The following is a 22465-nucleotide window of genomic DNA, read 5'->3' on the forward strand; positions in this document are numbered from 1 at the left end:
ATGTGTTAGGGAGGATTCCCTCTTTTTCTATCGATTGTAATAGTTTCAGAAGGAATGGTATCAGTTCCTCCTTGTACCTCTGGTAGAATTCGGCTGTGAATCCATCAGGTCCTGGACTCTTTTTGGTTGGTGAGCTACTGATTATTGCCACAATTTCAGAGCCTGTTATTGGTCTATTCAGGGATTCAACTTCTTCCTGGTTTAGTCTTGGGAGGGTGTATTTGTCAAGGAATTTATCCATTTCTTCTAGATTTTCTAGTTTATTTGCATAGAGGTGTTTGTAATATTCTCTGATGGTAGATTGTATTTCTGTGGGATCGGTGGTGATATCCCCTTTTTCATTTTTTATGGCATCTATTTGATTCTTCTCTCTTTTCTTCTTTATGACTCTTGTTAGCGGTCTATCAATTTTGTTGATCTTTTCAAAAAACCAGCTCCTGGATTCATTAATTTTTTGAAGGGTTTTTTGTGTCTCTATTTCCTTCAGTTCTGCTCTGATTTTAGTTATTTCTAGCCTTCTGCTAGCTTTTGAATGTGTTTGCTCTGGCTCTTCTAGTTCTTTTAATTGTGATGTTAGGGTGTCAATTTTGGATCTTTCCTGCTTTCTCTTGTGGGCATTTAGTGCTATAAATTTCCCTCTACACACTGCTTTGAATGTGTCCCAGAGATTCTGGTATGTTGTGTCTTTGTTCTCGCTGGTTTCAAAGAACATCTTTATTTCTGCCTTCATTTCATTATGTACCCAACAGTCATTCAGGAGTAGGTTGTTCAGTTTCCATGTAGTTGAGCGGTTTTGAGTGAGTTTCTTAATCCTGAGTTCCAGTTTGATTGCACTGTGGTCTGAGAGACAGTTGGTTATAATTTCTGTTCTTTTACATTTGCTGAGGAGAGCTTTACTTCCAACTATGTGGTCAATTTTGGAATAAGTGTGGTGTGGTGCTGAAAAAAATGTATATTGTGTTGATTTGGGGTGGAGAGTTCTGTAGATGTCTATTAAGTCCACTTTGTGCAGAGCTGAGTTCAATTCCTGGATATCCTTGTTAACTTTCTGTCTTGTTGATCTGTCTAATGTTGACAGTGGGGTGTTAAAATCTCCCACTATTATTGTGTGGGAGTTTAAGTCCCTTTGTAGGTCACTCAGGACTTGCTTTATGAATCTGGGTGCTCCTGTGTTGGATGCATATATATTTAGGATACTTAGCTCTTCTTGTTGAATTGATGCCTTTACCATTATGTAATGGCCTTCTTTGTCTCTTTTGATCTTTGTTGGTTTAAAGTCTGTTTTATCAGAGACTAGGATTGCAACCCCTGCCTTTTTTTGTTTTCCATTTGCTTGACAGATCTTCCTCCATCCCTTTATTTTGAGTCTATGTGTGTCTCTGCACGTGAGATGGGTTTCCTGAATACAGCACACGGATGGGTCTTGACTCCTTATCCAATTTGCCAGTCTGTGTCTTTTAATTGGAGCAAAAACCACAGTGAGATACCATCTCACACCAGTTAGAATGGCCATCATTAAAAAGTCAGGAAACAACAGGTGCTGGAGAGGATGTGGAGAAATAGGAACACTTTTACACTGTTGGTGGGACTCTAAACTAGTTCAACCATTGTGGAAGTCAGTGTGGTGATTCCTCAGGGATCTAGAACCAGAAATACCATTTGACCCAGCAATCCCATTACTGGGTATATACCCAAAGGACTATAAATCATGCTGCTATAAAGACAAATGCACATGTATGTTTATTGCGGCACTATTCACAATAGCAAAGACTTGGAACCAACCCAAATGTCCAACAACGATAGACTGGATTAAGAAAATGTGGCACATATACACCATGGAATACTATGCAGCCATAAAAAAGGATGAGTTCGTGTCCTTTGTAGGGACATGGATGAAGCTGGAAACCATCATTCTCAGTAAACTATCGCAAGGACAAAAAACCAAACACCGCATGTTCTCACTCATAGGTGGGAAGTGAACAATGAGAACTCATGGACACGGGAAAGGGAACATCACACTCCAGGGACTGTTGTGGGGTGGGGGGACGGGGGAGGGACGGCATTAGGAGATATACCTAATGCTAAATGAGGAGTTAATGGGTGCAGCAAAACAACATGGCACATGGATACATATGTAACAAACCTGCACATTGTGCACATGTACCCTAAAACCTAAAGTATAATAATAATTAAAAAAAAAAAAGAATGAAGTACTGATACAGGCTACAACATGGATGAACCATGAAAACATTACGCTAAGTGAAAAAAAAATCCATTCATAAAAGGAAATACATTATATGAATCAACTCATGCAAAATGTCCAGAACAGGTGAATCCATAGAGACAGAAAGTAGATTTTAGTGTTTATTAAAGTACAAGGGCATGGGGAATGGAAAATGACTGCTAATAAGTACAGGGTTGTTTTCTTGGGTGATGGAAATGTTCAGAAATTATAGAGTGGTGTTTGTTGCACAACTTGCAAATATTCTGAAGACCACTGTATTCCACAGTATAACATGCTGAATTATACCTTGGTTTAATAAAAAAACCTCTCATCATATCTTATCATTTTCATTTTATATTGACTTAAAGTACAATATATTGCTATACTCTAAGCACAACCTGGTAAGTATTAACCTAAAAAAAACTTGAATGTTTTAAAACTTACAAATGCAGATGGACACCTTTGTAGACATACATACACAAACACACACAGATTGTTCATTTGATAAACTGTAGGAAGATTATGTTATTCTGGGGGAAATAAGAAAATTGTAGTAGTAGTATTATCTAACATACCATACTAAGAAGGAAGCCAAATTTTAAATTACAGGTAATCTAGGTCAGTGACTGGTCGTGTTACAAGAACAAACATATCATTATTACCGTAGTACTACTAAGACCAATAATTTATATATTGAGCACTTACTATTTGCCAGGTAGGTACTATTATAAACCTTGTACACGTATTGTCTCATTTAATGCCCACAATAGTCAGTCAAGTATATTGTAATCCCCCACTTTACAGATGAGGAAACTGAAGCATAGAGTATTTATACAAACAGAAAGTAGAAAAGCCCAAAGTTAGACCGAGGCAGTTTTTCTATAAAGCCTCTTTACTATTATCCTACAATTTCCCCCATAACAATAAAACACTGCAGCCACGAGTGTTTTTTGCAGACTGAAAATCTACCCAGGTTAGAATGCACAATTCAACTACACATAAAATATGCTTAGATTCTTTTTAAACTATTAAGTATAACAATTAGTTTCAAATCAAAATATTATATATCACACTAACTTAACTTTATTGGTAACAGTAACCATATAAATCATTTGAAGGCATGGTCATTCAGATTAATTCCTAAAATTTTTTAAAAGCCAATTATAATACCTTGTTCTGGGCCGTTGTTCATCTTCGGATTCACTAACTTCTTCACTAACTCCTGATTCCTGAAAATCAGAATCTTCTGAATCTTCACTGCTCACTTGAATTTTAAAAAATACATAAAATTATTAATTGTTTTTCAATAGAAACCTAATTCACTTAATTTACCAATGACTCGACATTAAAACAGAGCATTGTAAGAACATCAGAGGTATATATGTGAATGGATAATACATAATATAGAATATACCAGTTAATGCTTTACATGATATATATAAATAAAATTCAAATGTATTTCTAATGTAATTATAAAACTGTGGTTTTACATTAAAATATAAGTATTCAATTGTATATGAATTGACAAAATAAGAATACCTGTCAATAAAATATATGTAATTACCAAAGGTAAATTAATGAAAAAGAAGTTTGGCTATTCAAAACAAGCAAGGTAGCCTGGCCAAGATGAAGTAAGATTACAGATTCTCTCCACCAGTGATGACACAACCAAAGAACTCAGAAAGGGAAACAATAATAGGCAGACTGGAGACTGAAATCAAAACTTGAATAATGACCCCTCTACAATTGGTAGAGGGGAGACAGCTGTGAGGGCGTATGGTTATTTTCTTTCTTTGTTTCCTGGTTTTGACCAGAAGGCAGGCTAAATTCCAAAGGTATGCAGAGAGTACTAACAGCAAGACTGTGAAGAAAATCCGTGTTTCTAGCCACAACACCAGGAAAATCAGGCTCTACATGTGGAATCCTCAATTTTTTTTTTTTTCTCACAATTAACACAGTAATGGAAGCATACAAAATTCCAGGAGAAAACCTCTTTCTGGCCAGAGGAAGCAGGGCAGAAAAAAATACAAGATAACCTTACAATATCTTATAGTGCCAGAAAATAAAGCAGTGTTCAAACATGGACAGGCACATGGTGAAAGGACACAAGATTCAACTTGAAGGAGCTCCCAACAACCAAAGCTAGAACAATTTGAGCAATAAAATAAATGATACTATTTGATTATAACTGGTAAAATAAAAATCTATAAGTCATATTGATATAAATAATGCAATAAATAAATAGGGGGAAACAACTCTCCCTTACAATTACTAAATGTGGAAGTAATGAAATAAATAGAAAATTACAACTAGGCAAATACCACAGTACTAACTGCTTCACCCAAGATGAACATTAAAATTAGTGGGCTTAAGTATGATAAGAAACAGGATATATGCATGGTCACAAAGTATCTCCCAACAAAATACTAAATATAGATAGAAAAATAATATATTCTTCTTTACAGTGGAAAAATACCAGCAGACACCAACTTAAGCAAGTAACAAAAGTTAACCATGAGAGTAGTAAGACATATTGACGGCTGGGCATGGTGGCTCACCCCTGTAATCCCAGCCCTTTGGGAGGCCAAGTTGAGAGGATCACTTGAGCCCATGAATTTGAGACCAGCCTGGGCAACATAGGAAGATTCTGTCTCTACAAAAAAAATTAAAAAATTAGCCAGGCATGATGGTACACACCTGTGGTCCCAGCTACTTGGGAGGCTGAGACAAGAGGATCACTTGAGCCCAGGAGGTTGAGGCTGCAGTGAGCCATGATCGCACCACTGTACTCCAGCCTGGGCAACAGAGCAAGGTCTTCTCTCAAAAAAAAAGACATACTGACATCATCTATTCTTGATATCATGTACTGAAGACACAACATCACTTCTGTGGTATTCTGTCAAAATGCATAATAACCTCAATTCAATCATGAGAAAACATTAGACAAATACATATCAAGGAACAGTTGAGAAAATAAGGAATCAACACTCCACAAGTGTCAAGGTCATCAAAGGAAAGACTGAGGAATTGTCACAGACTGGAGTAGATTAAGGAGACATTATAACTCAGTGCAATGTGAGATCCTGGTTGAATCATAGAGCAGAAAGAAAGCATGAGTGGGAAAACTAATCTCTGAATAAGATCTACAGTTTACTTCAGAGGTCATAAAACATTTTATGTAAAAAGCTTGATAGTAAATATTTTTGACTTGTGGACCGTATGGTCTCTGTTGCAACTACTCATCTCTACTCAACTTTGCCATTGTACATATGTGAAAACAGTAAATTAATGAATATGGCTGTGTTTCAATAAAAGCTTATTTATAAAAACAGGCAGAGGATCAGATTTGGCTCACAGGTGCAGTTTGTAAACCCCCAGCTTAGTTGATAGTATTGTACCAATATTAATTTCCTGGTTTTGATCATGGTACTATCATAAGGTATTAAATCAGGGAAGCTAGGTGAAAGATACACAGAACTCTGCACTATTTGTGTAACATTTCTGTAAATCAAGAATTGTTCCAAAATAACTTTTTTTAAAAAAATCTATCATAACCTGAGATCAGAATCAAAGATCTATTCCAGCTAAAAAATGAGAGAACATAAATGCTAACAGAAATGCTATAAATGGGAGAACATAAATGCTATAAAGAATATGTCGGGGGAGACAGGAACAAAGAGTTATTGTTTAATGGTTAGAGAGATTCCGTTTGGAATGATGACATGTTTTAGGGACAGACAGAAGTGATGGTTGTATAAAAATGTGAATGTACTTAATGTCACTGAATTGTACACTTAAAAATGGGTAAAATGGTAAATTTTATGTTACATATACTTTACTACAATAATTAAGCAACTGGAAAGCTGGGAGAATACCAAAAACACACACATTCACACAAAAAAATCCTGTAATTAAGTATAATTTTAAGCCTAGCATTAATTGCTCACCCAGCATTTTAAAATTTTTGAAATCTACCAAAAATGTGAAAGAATCATTGAATGAACACTTATATCCCTTCTCCTAAATTCACTTATTGTTAGCAGTTTACATTTGCGTTTTTTCTCTCTCTCCACACACACACACACACACACACACACACACACTTTTCTTACACTGAACCATGTGATATTAAGTGCGGATGACACTTGACCCCTAAGAATAAGGATACTGCCCTACATAACTAAATACTATTATCACATCCCCCAAAAAAATTACTATCATCTAATAAAATATTTACAATTTCAAATTGTCACTAAAATAATTTTGTAACATTTTTCTAATTTAGGAGAAAATTAGAGTTCACATGTTGCACTTTGTTCTTATGCCTCTTCAATGCATTTCAATTTAATTCAACTAAATTTAATAAGTAGACTATTCACTATTGATTTTTTCCCATCTCTCAATTCAAATTTCCAAATACTATAGGAACATCAGAATTTACAAAACTCAGAAAATCATGCAACTTCACCTATTTATCAACCACTATGATCATAATCCATATTAGAAACACAAATATGATGGGATTGTAGAAGTTTACTCTCTCCTGCACAAACAAAAAACAACAACAACAACAAAACCACTTGGGTAATAAATTACCCACAGAATCAGGCAGTAGAAACACAGATCATAGAAAACTCGGGTTTTAAATAAAGCAAATCTCAAATGTAATCATATATAATAAAAGGGTATATATATTGAACTAAGCTTCAGAAGCAAAATCAATATTGCCCCTTTTGTTGAAGAGGCACAGGAATCCATGTTGTGATATATAACATGTTAAATCACACAGTTCCTTGATAGAATCTGTAAGAGCTTGCAGCCATATTGCAAAGAAATTTATAAGACAAGCTGGGCGCAGTGGCTCACGCCTGTAATCCCAGCACTTTGGGAGGCTGAGGCGGGCAGATCACGAGGTCAGGAGATCGAGACCATCCTGGCTAACACGGTGAAACCCCATTTCTACTAAAAATATAAAAAATTAGCCGGGCATGGTGGTGGGCGCCTGTAGTCCCAGCTACTCAGGAAGCTGAGGCAGGAGAATGGCATGAACCCGGGAGGCAGAGCTTGCAGTGTGAGCCAAGATCGCGCCACTGCACTCCGGCCTGGGCAACAAAGCAAGACTCTGACTCAAAAAAAATAAAAAAATAATAATAATAAAGAAATTTATAAGACAAGTAGTCACAAAATGATGTACTATTATTTATTAACATTAAAATGTCCATGACATATTAATTGTATATGTGTGTGGCAAGAACTTCTCCTCCTCATCTTTAGTGAATAACTCTTGCCCAAAAGCCCTATAAATGTTTAGGATTCCAAGACTATGTTCTTAGCTTTCCATTTGTAAAACATTACAACTCCACTGAATAATCTCAACTATTTTTGTGATATTGTACATATACCATGACAACTCTAAAAACCTGACACTCATTGTAGACTTTTCCCTTTCATATCAATTAAGAAGACCTAACAATTCAACCTCCTATAAGACTCAAGTCAATCTTCCTCTTCTCCAACAACCCCATTTGTCATCAACTACAGCAATACCTTCCAAACATTCAGTGCCTTCATTCTCACTGAATAGTAAGGAACTAATCTGATCATATGATATCTTTGATTAAAATCTTTCAATAGGGAAAAAAGTGGTCATGCTGAGATTGTGATTCTTGGGTGTTAGTAATCAACATCTTGTTCCTTGATCTGGGTGCCCTACGTTTTCATCAAGATGTCTACTTACTGATAATGTGCACTTCTTTGTACATACATTTCAAATAAAACATTTTTTAAAGTGGTGGTAATCCTCTATGATTATACTAAAAACTGCTAAATTGTATACTGTAAATGGTGAACTGTGTGGTTTGTGAGTTATATCTCAATATAGCTGTTAAACAAAAAATTTAAAAATAAGGCCGGTATGGTGGCTCACGCCTATAATGCCAGCACTTTGGGAGGCCGAGGTAGGTGGATCACCAGAGGTCCTGAGTTCAAAAATAAATACAGTAATTGAAAAAAAAAAAAAAAAAAACTTTTCAATGGCTCTGCATCCTTTAGAGCCTATTATATTTCCCAAACACTTGCAAAAATGCGTTCCTATTCCTAGTTGGCAAAGAAGAGTTCATCTGCCATCCATGGGTTGGGTACTAACAATAGTCTTCAAAATTTACCCCTAGTCATCAAAAAGCCAACCACAGCAACAACAAAAAAATTATTTGGACTTTTTGTTACCCAAAATTCGCAGGCAAATATCACATTTAATTACCCAATATATATCATTTAATATAAAATTACCTTCCCCAAACCTCAAATAAAATAAGAGACACCAAAGAGATGTACACCTTGGTATACGACCCAGTACTCCAGTGTGAAAAACACAGGCTTACAAAGATCTCCAGTATCTGGTCTCTGTTTTACAGGCCCAGCTTCATCCCCTGTTGTTCCTTTCCCTACTCCTATCTACAGAGCAGCTTATACTATATTAATTGTATCCCATCCATCATGTGCCAACATTTTACACAGGTTTTAAAATTTTTTTTCCCTGCTTGTATTGTAAATCTTCACAACAATCTACGTGCTCCCACATTTTGAATTTAATCTGTTGGGTAAAAGCCTTCTTTGTGAAGCCTTCTCTGGGGTAACTCCCACCCCTCAAGAAGCTAAAGAAGCCCTTCTTTGTGCCACATTATATAATTACGTTACATAAAATGTCCCTCGTGGTGCTATAATTTTGTATAATATAAAGGTCAATAATTCTTACTAAACCAGTGACTGCCAAACCTAGTTACCTATCAGAATCACTGAGATACATTTTTATTCATTTTTGTATCCTCAATGCCCACCATATTGCTGGAAACATGTAAGCCCTCAATGCAAAAGGACCCAGGCTTTTAATGAAATGGAAATCTACTCTGACTATATGCCAGTCAAGTTCTGCATATAAGCTTGCATAAATTTACCCAAATTAATTTCATTTTCTACCCTTCTACAGGAAAGCACTGTTTTTGCAGTTGCATGCAATCTTATACTTTCTACATGTTTATTTTATTTATTAAATCACATTTATTTCTCTTTATAATCTAAAGGTTAAAAATATTCTTTGTGTCATCTAAAGTTTCTGGGTTATCTTCCCACTCTAAATCATTAATTTTAATCTCATGTGATAGTATACTTGTTGCCAGTGTACCGACATTTGCTTAATATAGGTGGTCACTTGTTTGAGCAGACATGCTTAAATTTCTTTTTTTTTTTTAATTTTCTTGGAGAAAAAGTCTCGCTCTGCCACTCAAGTTGGAGTGCAATGGCGCAATCTCAGCTCACTGCTGCAACCTCCGCCTCCCGGGTTCAAGCGATTCTCCTGCCTCAGCCTCCTGAGTAGCTGGGACTATAGGCGTGTGCCACCAAACCCAGCTAATTCCTTGTATTTTTAGTAAAGACGGGGTTTCACCGTGTTAGCCAGGATGGTCTCAATCTCCTGACCTCGTGATCCACCCAACTTGGCCTCCCAAAGTGCTGGGATTACAGGTATAAGCCACCATGCCTGGCCATATACTTAAATTTCATTAGTATAATTAGTTTACAAAACCAGTATTTTTTTTTGTTTTTGTTTTTGTTTTTGTTTTTGAGACAGGTTCTCACTCTGTCGCCCAGGCTGCAATGCAGTGGTGCAATCACTGCTCACTACAGCCTTGACCTCCGGGGCTCAGGTGATCCTCCCACCTCAGCCTCCCAAGTAGCTGGGACTACAGGTGCACACCACCACACCCAGCTATTTCTTCTATTTTTCATAAAGACGAGGTTTCCCTATGTTGCCCAGGCTCGTCTTAAACTCCTGGGCTCAAGCAATCTACCCACCTCAGCTTCCCAAAGTGCTAGGATTACAGGCATAAGCCACTGTGCCTGGTCCAATATGTTCTTTACATTCGGAATTAAAACGTCTTACCCTTTCTTCTGTTTCTGCCTTTGACTTCTTTATGCTCTTTAGGCTTTGTCTTTTTTTCTTCTCCAGATTCTCCGTCACTCACAGTCAGTTTGTGCCTCAAAAGCCTATGTCTGTATCTTGGCTTCTTAGATTCTTCAGAATCTGAATCTGATTCAGAATTGACTTGATTTTTTGCTTCTAAATGAAAATAAATCAATAAAACCTTCTTCAGCCTTTAAAATGCCTTGTAAATCTATTTTGCCTGTTGACAACTACTTCAACTTATGAAAAAAATCAGAGTTATACACATACTTTGGTATCATTGGTGTTATCAGGTAATCTCACACATCAGACTTGACATATTACTATTATTATTGACTAAATATCACCTATATATTTATAGAACCTTTTGTAAGGTATAAAATATTTTGCTTTGAAAATCATCTGTTTAGGGCCGGGTGCAGTGGCTCACACCTGTAATCCCAGCTCTTTGGGAGGCCGAGGTGGGAAGATCACCTGAGTTCGGGAGTTTAAGACCAGCTTGATCAACATGGAGAAACCCCGTCTCTACTAAAAATACAAAATTAGCAGGGTGTGGTGGCGCATGCCTATAATTCCAGCTACTCGGGAGGCTGAGGCAGGAGAAACACTTGAACCTGGGAGGCGGAGGTTGCAGTGAGCCAAAATTGCGCTATTGCACCCCTGCCTGGGCAACAAGAGCAAAACTCTGTCTCAAAAAAAAAAAAAAAATCATCTGTTTATTGGCAGTAACTGACAAAATTAGAGTAACTTCCATAATTATTACAAGATATTCAAGAGAAACCGTGGTAATAAAGTTTTAAACATTTTCATGAACTCCAAATGCAAGTATTAACAGATTTTTTTTCTTCTACTTCTTTTTGAGATGGAGTCTCGCTTTGTCACCCAGGCTGGAGTGCAGCAGCATGATCTCGGCTCACTGCAACCTCTGCCTCCCAGGTTCAAGCGATTCTCCTGCCTCAGCCTCCTGAGTAGCTGCGACTACAGGCACGCACTACCACGCCCAGCTACTTTTAGTAGAGACAGGGTTTCACCATGTTGATCAGGCTGGTCTCAAACTCTTAACCTCAAGTGATCCACCCACTTCGGCCTCCCAAAGTCCTGAGATTACAGGTGTGAGCTACCACACTGGGCCATATTAAGATATTTCTTGGTCAGATATTCTTCAAAGACTGAATTAGTCAAGGAATCAAATTATGACATTATAAACTTCTCTCTGGGGAGCTCACCCTCATCTCCTGGGTTTTCTTCATTTTGTTTTCCAGTTCTTTTTTTCCCTTCTTCTGGCTCATCATCTGAAGATCCATCCTCATCAGAGGAAAGATTGGCTTTAATTTCTTCTAAAAGCATCTTCTTGGCAATTCTTGAGAGTAAAAAACAATAAAAAAAGAACTATATATCTGGGGGTGAAATACACCAGATTAAAAACAAAAACAGACTTCTTTGCATCAAAATAGAAATAAATGTGCCAATAGATTTTATATTGTAAATAAACAACTAGCAAAACCATGTTTTAACCTAAGCTATAAACAAAAACTTTTAAAAATGTTCTTTACACTTATTATTTCTCAATTCTATACAATTCTGCAATATATTGAAAACTCTGAAGGACATATTCTATTGACTATTTTTACCAATTGCAATTTGATGCTGCATAACCTTCCAATCCTCTATTTGCTTTGCTGACACCATCCTATAACTACAATGTCAGACAGGTCAACAACAGTAAATGAACTTGTTCAGATAAATGGCATTCCAAGATAAAACTCCACGAGAGGTTTTATTCAACAGCAAAATATATTCTTGGAAAACCAATGTGTAATAAACCACTATATAACGACACCTTGCTTCAAACTAGAAGATGATAGTTTTGGACCTTAATTTCAATGTACTACATAAATGCTGTGAACCAGATGAAAGCATACACAAATGTTAGGTATTACAGCAATAAGTAATCTCTAATAATATTCAAGACAGGGGAAAGAAGGGACATGAGTGCTACTAATTACATACATGGTAAAAAGAACACGAATTACCATAAATGGGTTACTTTAAAAAAAAAATAGTGCACTTGCTTCACTCACAACAAAATTTCTCAAGATGCTCCCCAAAGACCAATTTGCTAATGGAAAAATCAATTACTAAAAGCATAAGAAAACACTACTTTTACTCCTACCATCATATGTTAAAATAAAATATATTCCTAGGAAATCTCCATGTTTATACTCAAGAAAAATAACTGAAAATGTAAGATAAAAGCAATCATACAGCTTTTGTGCAAGACAAGATGTTTTGATAAGTCTTGGTATCCTTTCAATATAAATTCACAAGTCACAGTAACAAGAAAATAGCTTACAGAAAAGTTCAAACAGAAGATGGCATGATCCTGACAGTCTGCCATGAGCTAATCTGTATGGGATAAACATGTTCTCTGCAATGGAGACTGACTCTCTAAGTCAAAAACTTGTAGCTGGGATGATGGAACATTTGTTATTTCTGGATTTGAAACCCCTCTTTATACTTCTTAGCATACACCCACATTTCAATGAAGAATTCATTTAGTGGCAGGAGATATTAATGCATGTTAGCTGCCTCCTAAATTTTATTTGACAGATAGATTGTTCATTACTATTCATATTCAAAGATGCATAGCAAAGGCATCTAAATAGACTGAAGCAAAATAGGCAATCACTTCCATAAATGTTTATTATATGCCTTTTGGTGCTTTCTCCCTCAAACAGATGGATCAGAAATATTTAGACAACACAGAGAATCATCAATTGCTAAAGGAAGCCACAGATGGGTTTGCTTTTCTGAGGATTTCTGCCCGGATTTGTATTTCAATAAAGTGAAGATTAGATCACACCAATTTAAATCTTACTAAAGTTGAGCTATAAAGTTTTGCTCTTACATTTCTAGATCAATTGTTTGCACACTGTAAGCTTTCTTAAAATGAGACAAATACAGAGTTGCCAACTTTTCATTTTGCCAAAAAAAAGAAATTTAAACCCAAATTCCATTTACTTTCATCATTTTATAAAATAAAGACTATTTACAACATACCCTCCTCAAATTAGGAAACAGTTTCAGAATAAAGGGAAACCCTTTAAATTGAAGAAATAAATCTTTCTGGAAAAATTCTCTAAAATCATCTTTTTAAAAAAAATTTCAGCCAGGCGTGGTGGCTCATGCCTGTAATCCCTGCACTTTGGGAAGCAGAGGCAGGCAGATCACCTGAGGTCAGGGGTACGAGACTAGCCTGGCCAACATGGCGAAACTCTGTCTCTACTAAAAATACGAAAATTAGCTGGGTGTGGTGGTGTGTGCCTGAAATCCCAGCTACTCAGGAAGCTGAGGCAGGAGAATTGCTTGAACCCGGGAGGCAGAGGTTGCAGTGAGCTGAGATCATGCCATTGCACTCCAACCTGAGCGACAAAACTCCATCTCAAAAGAAAAAAAAATTCATGTATGTTTATTACAATGTTGTCTGCAATAGCAAAGGGTGAGAAAACGTTTAAACATTCAATATCAGAAACTGATTAAACAGTATTTTCACATGATTATCCATAAGAGATAGAAATTAAAATGATATTCTAAATAAGATTAAGATAGAAAATATTTATTAATATTCAGTGAAAAAGTAATTTATAAACCGCAATATAGTTCTATTTTAAAAACTTCTAAAATTTGTATGTCCCTAAGACTAGAAGATACTAAAATAAAATGTTAGCAGCAAATTTCTATGTCTGGCATAGCACTTTTTTTTTCTGTTGGTATATATTAAAACCATCTTTAGTAATACTACACTGTCATTTCTCATGGACCCAGAAAAACTTCCTCAAACTAATCTGAATAATGAATTTTGGGAGGAATAAATATGTGTGTATGTGTGTATAAAATATATGAAGCATTGAATACTAGATTAGAAATGGAAAAACACAGTTTACTTACAAGATCTCATACCATCATTTGGGTTGAACACTAAACAGCCAACAAAAAAATACAATTCCTAATCTAGTTATTTGAAAGGCTAGTTCAACAACCTGATTTCAGTTTGTGTTTACAAGTTCAAAAAAAGTCTTTAAAAAATTCCTATTAACTATAAAGATTTGGTTGTTAATTGTAGCAAATCACATAATTTTTCTTCTTTCAAATCCTAGTCTCCAAAGAATATGTCTACTAAAAAACGGAAAGTCACAATACGTAAACCTACTTAATGCATTCTCAAGTTCTGGACTGTCATTAAACTAAGAAATATGATGTACATGAGATAAAATACAATTGTATATCTATTAATAAATCATATAAAGTGAAATCAGATCCACATACTGTAGAATTACAACTTAGCGACAACTTTCAGTAAGATCATAACATATAGAACAATCATAGTACATTCAGAAGCCGAAAAATTACAAACTTCAGGTCATTTTTCTCCAAATCACAAATTGTATACAGAGTGATGGAGACTACCTGGCTAAAGGCTTTATTTTTGCCCTCTAACACCTTTTGTCCAAAGGAAAACCTAATTTATAGCTATGTAAATTAAGCCCTAAAAAGAGTAAGTTGAATCATTTTGCATAAGTTATTACTGAAGTCCAATATGCCAAAGACCCAGTCTATCATAAACCTAGCCTATAATACCCTACATTTCAAAATTAGAACTTAATTTAATGGACCTAAGGGCTGAGGCTGACCTTCAACCTGAGTAGTCAGCAAGCATGTTGAAATGAGATGTGTCCCATCTACAAAGCCTGCTGTGAGATGCTTTAAAGGGAAACTCCACTACCTTAACTCTGGAGTCACGGGCCACAGAGACTTCAAGGATATCATCACTTGAGAACCAGCTGAGGCTGGCAAAGCATCATTTTGGAGGCCTTGGCTGGACCCATGCTGGTATGCATGTGATGGATGTATAGTCATGATCCCTAGTTGATTCTGTTTGCTCTGAAGTTTCCTTTCTTGAGGCTTTCCAGGACGATGTACTGCCCCTGGAATCTCAATGCTCAATATTACATCTTGGGGCAGTTGTAGCATCCAAAGCAGTCACGACTCTATCAGAAGCATTAGAGGCACAGGCCGTGCCACTCTTGTGGCAGAAAACCTGGGCAGAGCCAGAAGTAATGGAGCCACTCCTCCATTTTCCTGAAAGGGAGGGAAGGGAGAGGGGGAGAAAGCAAAACAATATGGGAGGAAGGGTAAAAACCCACAAACAAACAATGATCGGAACTGGCGCATGAGAAAATAAATAGGACCCCAAAACCCACATATACTAAGTCTTCCAAAGTACATAATGAACACCAAGATAACACCATTACTAAAAGAAAGCACAAATAAAATAATAAGAAGTGAGCCCAACAACACAATGACAAACAAGCAATCAGAAAAAAAAAAAAAAAAAAAAAACATAGGAGAAAGCCAAGAAAGCCTTTATTAACTCCAATCCTATCTAGAAAGGAAATGAGTAATGTCTCTTGTTTAAGCACTCAAACAGGAAAGGAAAGTAAACCACCTCTTGCTGATAGGTAAATCAATAATTCAAAATGTTGAGTTTCTTAAAATGCAATCAAGAGAAGGACCTCTTGCACCAGGGAGCTTTCGAGCCATAACAGAAGCAATACAAAATGTTAGAGCTAGAAGGACAAACCTTAGAGTTTTCTCATTCTACAGATGAGGAAACAGGCTTAGATACAGGAAATGACTCAGCCAAAGAAACAAAGCTAACTAGTGGCAAAGTCAGGAGTAGAACCTAAGATCCTAAATCCCAATCTGCTACTAATTTTACTGTGCCAGCACTATACCCTCTACTTGTTAACACTTGTATGCTAATGAGTGCCTGGGCAAATACAGACGATCCCATTTTTTTTTTTTTTTTTTTCAGACAGAGTCTTGTTCTGTCACCCAGGCTGAAGTGCAGTAGCGCAATCTCAACCTGGAAAGCGCGAGGCTCACTGCAACCTCTGCTTCCCAGGTTCAAGCAATTCTCCTGCCTCAGCCTCCCAAGTACGTAGGACTACAGGTGTGTGCCACCACACCCAGCTAATTGTAGTTTTAGTAGAAACAGGCTTTCACCATGTTGACCAGGATGGTCTCAAACTCCTCAGGTGGTCCATCCACCTCAGCCTCCCAAAGTGCTGGGATTACAGGCATGAGCCACCGCGCTGACCCCCATTTTTAAAAATGTGTATTTCGCATATTTCAAATTTATGTATTTAGAAATGCAAGAATTCAAGCTTTTAATTTTTAAAAAATTTTATTTTAGAGACAGTCTTGCTCTGTTGCCCAGACTAGAATGTAGTGGCACAAACACAGATCCTTGTAACCTTGAATTCCTGGGCTAAAGCAACCATTCTGCCTCGGTATCCTGAGTAGCTGGAACTACAGGCAGGTACCACCATGCCTGGCTAACTTTTTCTTTTTTTAGTAGAGACAGGGTCTCACTATGTTGCCCAGGCTGGTCTTAAACTCCTGGCCTCAAGTGATCCTCCCACCTCAGCCTCCCCAAGCGTTGGGATTGCAAGTGTGAGCCACTGCACCCAGCTTGATTTTTTAAAGACTATAAAAGGAGTTTTAAACATATTTAATCCAGTATGCACTCTAAAATGCACGGTTAGGCCATCTGAGATACATTCTACAATTACCATTTTATCTTTTAAGAGGTTCTGAGAACAGGTTTGAAGAAAATTGCTGGAAAAAAATATATTTTTAGAAGGCCAAAATACTGGGCATCCATAACCAAGGTGATAAAATTTGCTTAAAAATTGGTTTTCGTGTACAATATCATAATAGAGTACTTAATTAACAGAATTCTAAATAAGATAATGGGTTTAAATGCATGCTCTTTACAGGTACCTAAGTATATGTAGTACTAAAGCACCACACCATATTTTAAAGTTTAATATGTAAAATAATTCAAAGGAGTATAGCCAAGGAATGTTAAATATTTTAGTAGGGTGTGAGGCTTTGTTTTAATAAATGTCATATATTTAAGGGATAGGAATTAAAAAACAAAACATGTGGCCAGGCACGATGGCTCACGTCTGTAATCCCAGCAATTTGGGAGGCCAAGGCAGGCGAATAACCTGAGGTCAGGAGTTTGAGACCAGCCTGGCCAACATGGCAAAACCCCGTCTCTACTAAAGATACAAAAATTAGCCGGGCATGGTGGCAGGCACCTGTGGTCCCAGCTACTTGGGAGGCTGAGGCAAGAGAATCACCTGAACCCAGGAGGCAGAGGTTGCAGCAAGCAGAGATCGTGCCACTGCACTCCAGCCTGGGTGACAAAGCAAGACTCCGTCTCAAAAAAAAAAAAAAGTTATGGAATATGGAATTCTTCAAAATTCATATTAGTATATATTTTAACTCAGGTTCAAAATTAGTATCTTGATATTAAGTTTTCTATTAAAAAATATGACTGGCCAGGCGCAGTGGCTCATGCCTGTAATCCCAGCACTTTGGGAGGCCAAGGCGGGCGGATCGCTTGAGGTCAGGAGTTCGAGAGCAGCCTGGCCAACATGGTGAAATCTCGTCTCTACTAAAAATTCAAAAATTAGCCAGGTGTGCTGGGGGGTGCCTGTAATCTCAGCTACTCAGGAGGCTGAGGCAGGAGAATTGCTTGAAACAAGGAAGTGGAGGCTGCAGTGAGCCGAGATCATGCCACTGCACTCCAGCCTGGGTGACAGAGCGAGACTCTGTCTCAAAAACAAAATAAATAAATAAATATATATATATATATATATATATATATATATATATATGTATAAAACTAAGGCATAATGATCTGTACCCCAAAATGGTGGAATTCACGAAATAATAATGAAGTCACCAAATAATCAAAAAGCTAAACAATGGTTTGAAATATTTTTTTTTAGTCACAAATCCTACAGTGTGGGTAGTTAATGAAAAGTAGCTCTGTATCCTTTTTGGTGAGGGTACCAGGAAAATTAATATCAAATGACCTTTTAAAAAAATCTTGGAGGTAGAACAATAAAAACTATGAAATTAAGAACCCACAGTTATTAATAATTCATACAGACTGCTATGTTTCATAGGCCTGAATTATAACATGTGTATTCCCTAATTTTATACAAAAATCTAAACCAGTTTTAGAGGCATTTTAACAAGAAAAAATATACTCAAATTAATATGGGAAATTTGATCATATTAAATAACTAGTTCAATATTTTTATACTTGAAAAATGAAAACACAGAATTTATTCATCTCAAATTTCAAAATTTTATTTTGAAATTTCAAAGTTAAAGACAAAGGATACTAAGTCAGAAAAATTAATCACTTTTGCTAACACTAGCAATCCAAACTCTTCCTTTTTCTCTTTTTCTTTTTTGAGGAAGACCTATTTCTTATTTTCTGGAAGTCCCAATATCACCAAAGAACAGAGAACAAGAAAGAAACACTGGTTATAATGTTTAAATCTTGACCATAGAAGGACAAAGGTCACCACTACACATCATATGTCTTTCCTGACTGGGAATTCTAGTAGAAAAAAGAAAGCCAGTAACAACTACAGCCAGTTCAGATATCTACAAGTAGATCCTATCTACTGGCTGGACACCTGTGTTATACTTAAATGACTTGCAATACTTACCTGTGCTATATAGACAAAGGAAATTGAAAAAAAAATTACCATAAAATTGCTAGATATTTAAAACCCTTACTCAAATGGGAAAACAAGTAAAATACTTAATTTAAAATGCCACCTTTGTTTTTCAAGTACAATAAAGGAGAATCAAAGAAGTTTTGCTAACGAAACAGAACTACCACAAAAAAAACACAGAAAAAAATTATTCCAAATTTAGCAAATTTGCATAGAGAATAGACACCATGTGTAGGAGACAGACATTTGAAAAAGTGTTTAAAATGAAAGCAGAGTGAACATCAAACGATTAAGGGACTTGTGATATACCCATGCCATTAATTGTGCTGAAATCAGGTAAACAATCATTAAATATCTTCTTAGGCATAAATAACATCCAGAAATCATTAGTTTCCTCCGAAAATATGCTGGATTAACAGTACAGAGCCTTCATCAACAGAATACCCACACCAAGCCAGTAGGAAAAAAAAAATCATTAGCATATTTTCTAGTTTGAAACACAAAATTATCATCAAATGATACAACAACAGTTGGAAATTTAAAATGCTATGGTCTAGTCCCAATATAATTAAACATAACAATGGGACAATTTTTTTTAGCAATCTCCACATCAAATTTCACTTCTATGAAAAAAAAAGCATTTAGTCGCACCCACAGAGAAATTATGAGAAAAAATGTGGAGTATTACTAGACCCAATTAAGCACATTTCAACAATAAAGTAAATGTGTTTGTTAGGGGAGCAGACATCTATGTAGAAATCTCAGCTCTTAGTCAAAGTTGTCAGGGAGAAAGAATGCTTATTTAGAAAAACCTAGCAATTTGGTCTTTTGCTCTCAAAAGCTCAATTGTAAATATTTCTCACATCCTGCAAGATAAACGAATAAAGAAATTTCAAAAGGTAATTCTTTTTTTGGGATAAATGGTCTCTTCAGTGATTGTTCAGTAGGCAGTCTCTAAAGACAAGCCTAGTTTAATCCTCAAAACTAATACTGTTAAAACTTGAACACACTACTATCGTATTACTTGAGGCTCATTCCCAGTACAGATATTAAATTAAAATATATGATATTATTAGAAAATGTTTGGTCAAAATATCCCCAGTTATATTGAACATATAAAGGAATTATGTTGTATTTTCAATGCCAGCCTAATTATTGAATTGAAATAAATTATATGAATACATGTCTTTTCAAAGAAAGAACCAATTTAAAATCCAACTAACACGTATTTGAAAGGCCAATGAAACCCTACCCTAATGGCACATTCAAATATATTACTTTAAAATTACATGTATAAATTTGAAAACCTGACAACCTATTTGGTATTATTATTCTGCCATTGAAAAACTACATAAAGCCTAAGCTCTAAAAATTTGAAATAAATTTTCAGTTATATAAAATTCAAAATATATGATTAGTCTACTTTTTTTTATAAAAAGCTAAACCAGAAACATACAAGTGTTGATCAACCTATAATATTCTGTCCTTGTTCATTAAGTAAATCCAATTAAATAGAAATTAATCTATAGGTTAGACCACTCTGTCTCATAATAGTATACATTTACTTTCAAATATGAGTGATGCTACATAATAGTATGCTAAAACAGAAATGTATTCACATTTACTAAAATATTCAGGATATGACTAAGTTTTTAAAATGCCCTCAAAAGCTATCATAGCTTTAAAACAGAAAAAAGTAAACAGTAGTCAAATCTGTTGCAAAACTTTCACACAAATATATATAATTATATATGTTAGGGGAATTAAAAGTATTTACGTTCTAAATTTCAAAATTTCAAAACTTCTTTGGCTACAAACTAGCCTCTATATTTTAATAACAAATTATGTCGACTCTCATGATATAAAAAAGTAACATTATTATTAAAATTAAATGCTTGAACAAGAAAAAAGGTTTACAAAAATTTATTGCATCCAAATAGTTAACCACTTGCAATAATACACTATCGCTTCATAAACACCAACACTGAAAATGTATTACAATACCGCTAAAAAGACAAAGCATATAAGATTTATACACAATTTACACACAATTGTGTACAAATTTACATACAATTACAATATGCTGTCTACCAAAATACAACCTACTCAAAAATTAGGAAGTTAGAAAAATAATTCTAAGACTTAATTGTGATCTGCAAATGAATTTTTTAAGTTGCTTAGTGCATACTCAAATATGCTCAAATATATAATCTATACTAAAATAGTGCAAGAAAGTATTTGTATCCCCATCATGACTACATAACCCATGGGTATTAGATATCTCTTTGGTATAGCGAATATTAAACAAGTTAATAAATTGTATATTTTATAAAAACACATTAAACTGAGTATAGAGAGACATGCTCAAGATAAAATTCAATTCTTCTCAAAAGTACTCAACAGGGTTGTATTTTTTAATCACAAATTCAAGGTGGAATTAAAGATACTTTCCAATAAAATACTTGCCAGTTACACAGAGATATGATCAGGTAACTTAAAAGTTGAAAATGATATTTATATTTTGACAAACTCTAACACACACAAAAAAATTATACCTTAACAACACTCTTATTTGGTGGTTAAATATGAAATAAAAGTAAATCATTCACAGTTAAATTAAGATATAGAATGTTTAAAACATTATTAGCCTTTCAGTAACATCTGAGGCCTCATGATGTACAGAAAATCAAATAGTAGCAAATATAAATGAAGAAAAATTAAAGTATCTTAAAAAAGAATAAAATTTTAAATGCTTTCAGTATCTGGCTGTGATGATATAATGTAAAATCCCTGATGAATAAATTGTATGCCCTTATCACTCCATTCTGGAACCTACCACCTATCCCATAAAATAAATGGATATACATTTTTGAATTTAGAAAAGTAGGCAAGCAGAATCTGAATATTTGTGTCCACAATTAAGCTCTATTCAAAAGTGTAAAATAAAACTGTTCATTCACCTTAATAAAAACATTCTTCTGTTAATTAGCAGAATGCTGACCTTTGAAACAGAGAAACCTAACAGCATCAGCAAGATATAAAAGAGCGAAACTAACAGCTGAACCCAGGGCATTTACTAACTCAGTTAATTTCTTACAAAATTATGACAGAAAATTACATGTATATTTTTATGTTTTCTTAATGTTAGAACTTACTATTAGGAATACATGACTGGTTAATGTAGTGCTCTTTAATGAAATCATCTCAAATCTATCATGGATGTTTTGGTACTAGAATTAGAGAAAATTTCGCCCAACTTTTTCTTCTTAAATATAGTAAATTTTTGACAAAAAGTCAAGTCACTTGCCCATGATGACACAGACAGTTGTTAAAAATGTTAGAAATCAGATACCCTTATGCCCATTATTCCAAAATTCCATGCACTATACCACAGTATCTTCTTGTTGAAGATTATGAGCACGGGGTATGCTATTGTCCAGGAAGTGTTTAAAAGTTATGTTGAAACATTATAGCTATAGTCTTTAATACTGTTGTTTTCCTTATTCTTCACTACACTGATACTGTTTTTTTTTTTCTTCACCCAGCCACCCCTTACTTAAGTATATCTGTATAGGCTACACTGTTGACATTTAAACCTATTAAGTCTTACTAAAGTAAATGCTCTCATACCGTGTATTTCTATTTTATTTGCTGGTTAAACTCTAACTCAGTCTA

The 22465-nt window shown here is 35.3% G+C and overlaps 1 protein-coding gene across 9 annotated transcripts in view; it reads right to left on the bottom strand.

The window, feature by feature from the left end:
* The window catches only part of ATRX (ATRX chromatin remodeler), a 295245-nt gene that overhangs the window by 155889 nt on the left and 116891 nt on the right, over positions 1 to 22465 (bottom strand). For all 9 annotated transcript variants that reach the window (XM_055268557.2, XM_055268552.2, XM_055268555.2 and 6 more), the window contains 3 exons: positions 11408 to 11541; positions 10161 to 10337; positions 3395 to 3488 (listed from right to left, as the gene is read on the bottom strand). In XM_055268557.2, coding sequence (XP_055124532.1) covers positions 3395 to 3488; positions 10161 to 10337; positions 11408 to 11541 — 405 coding nt within the window. The remainder of the gene's footprint in view (positions 1 to 3394; positions 3489 to 10160; positions 10338 to 11407; positions 11542 to 22465) is intronic.

The sequence above is a fragment of the Symphalangus syndactylus genome, chromosome X, assembly GCF_028878055.3.
Source record: "Symphalangus syndactylus isolate Jambi chromosome X, NHGRI_mSymSyn1-v2.1_pri, whole genome shotgun sequence".
NCBI classification, from domain to species: domain Eukaryota; kingdom Metazoa; phylum Chordata; class Mammalia; order Primates; family Hylobatidae; genus Symphalangus; species Symphalangus syndactylus.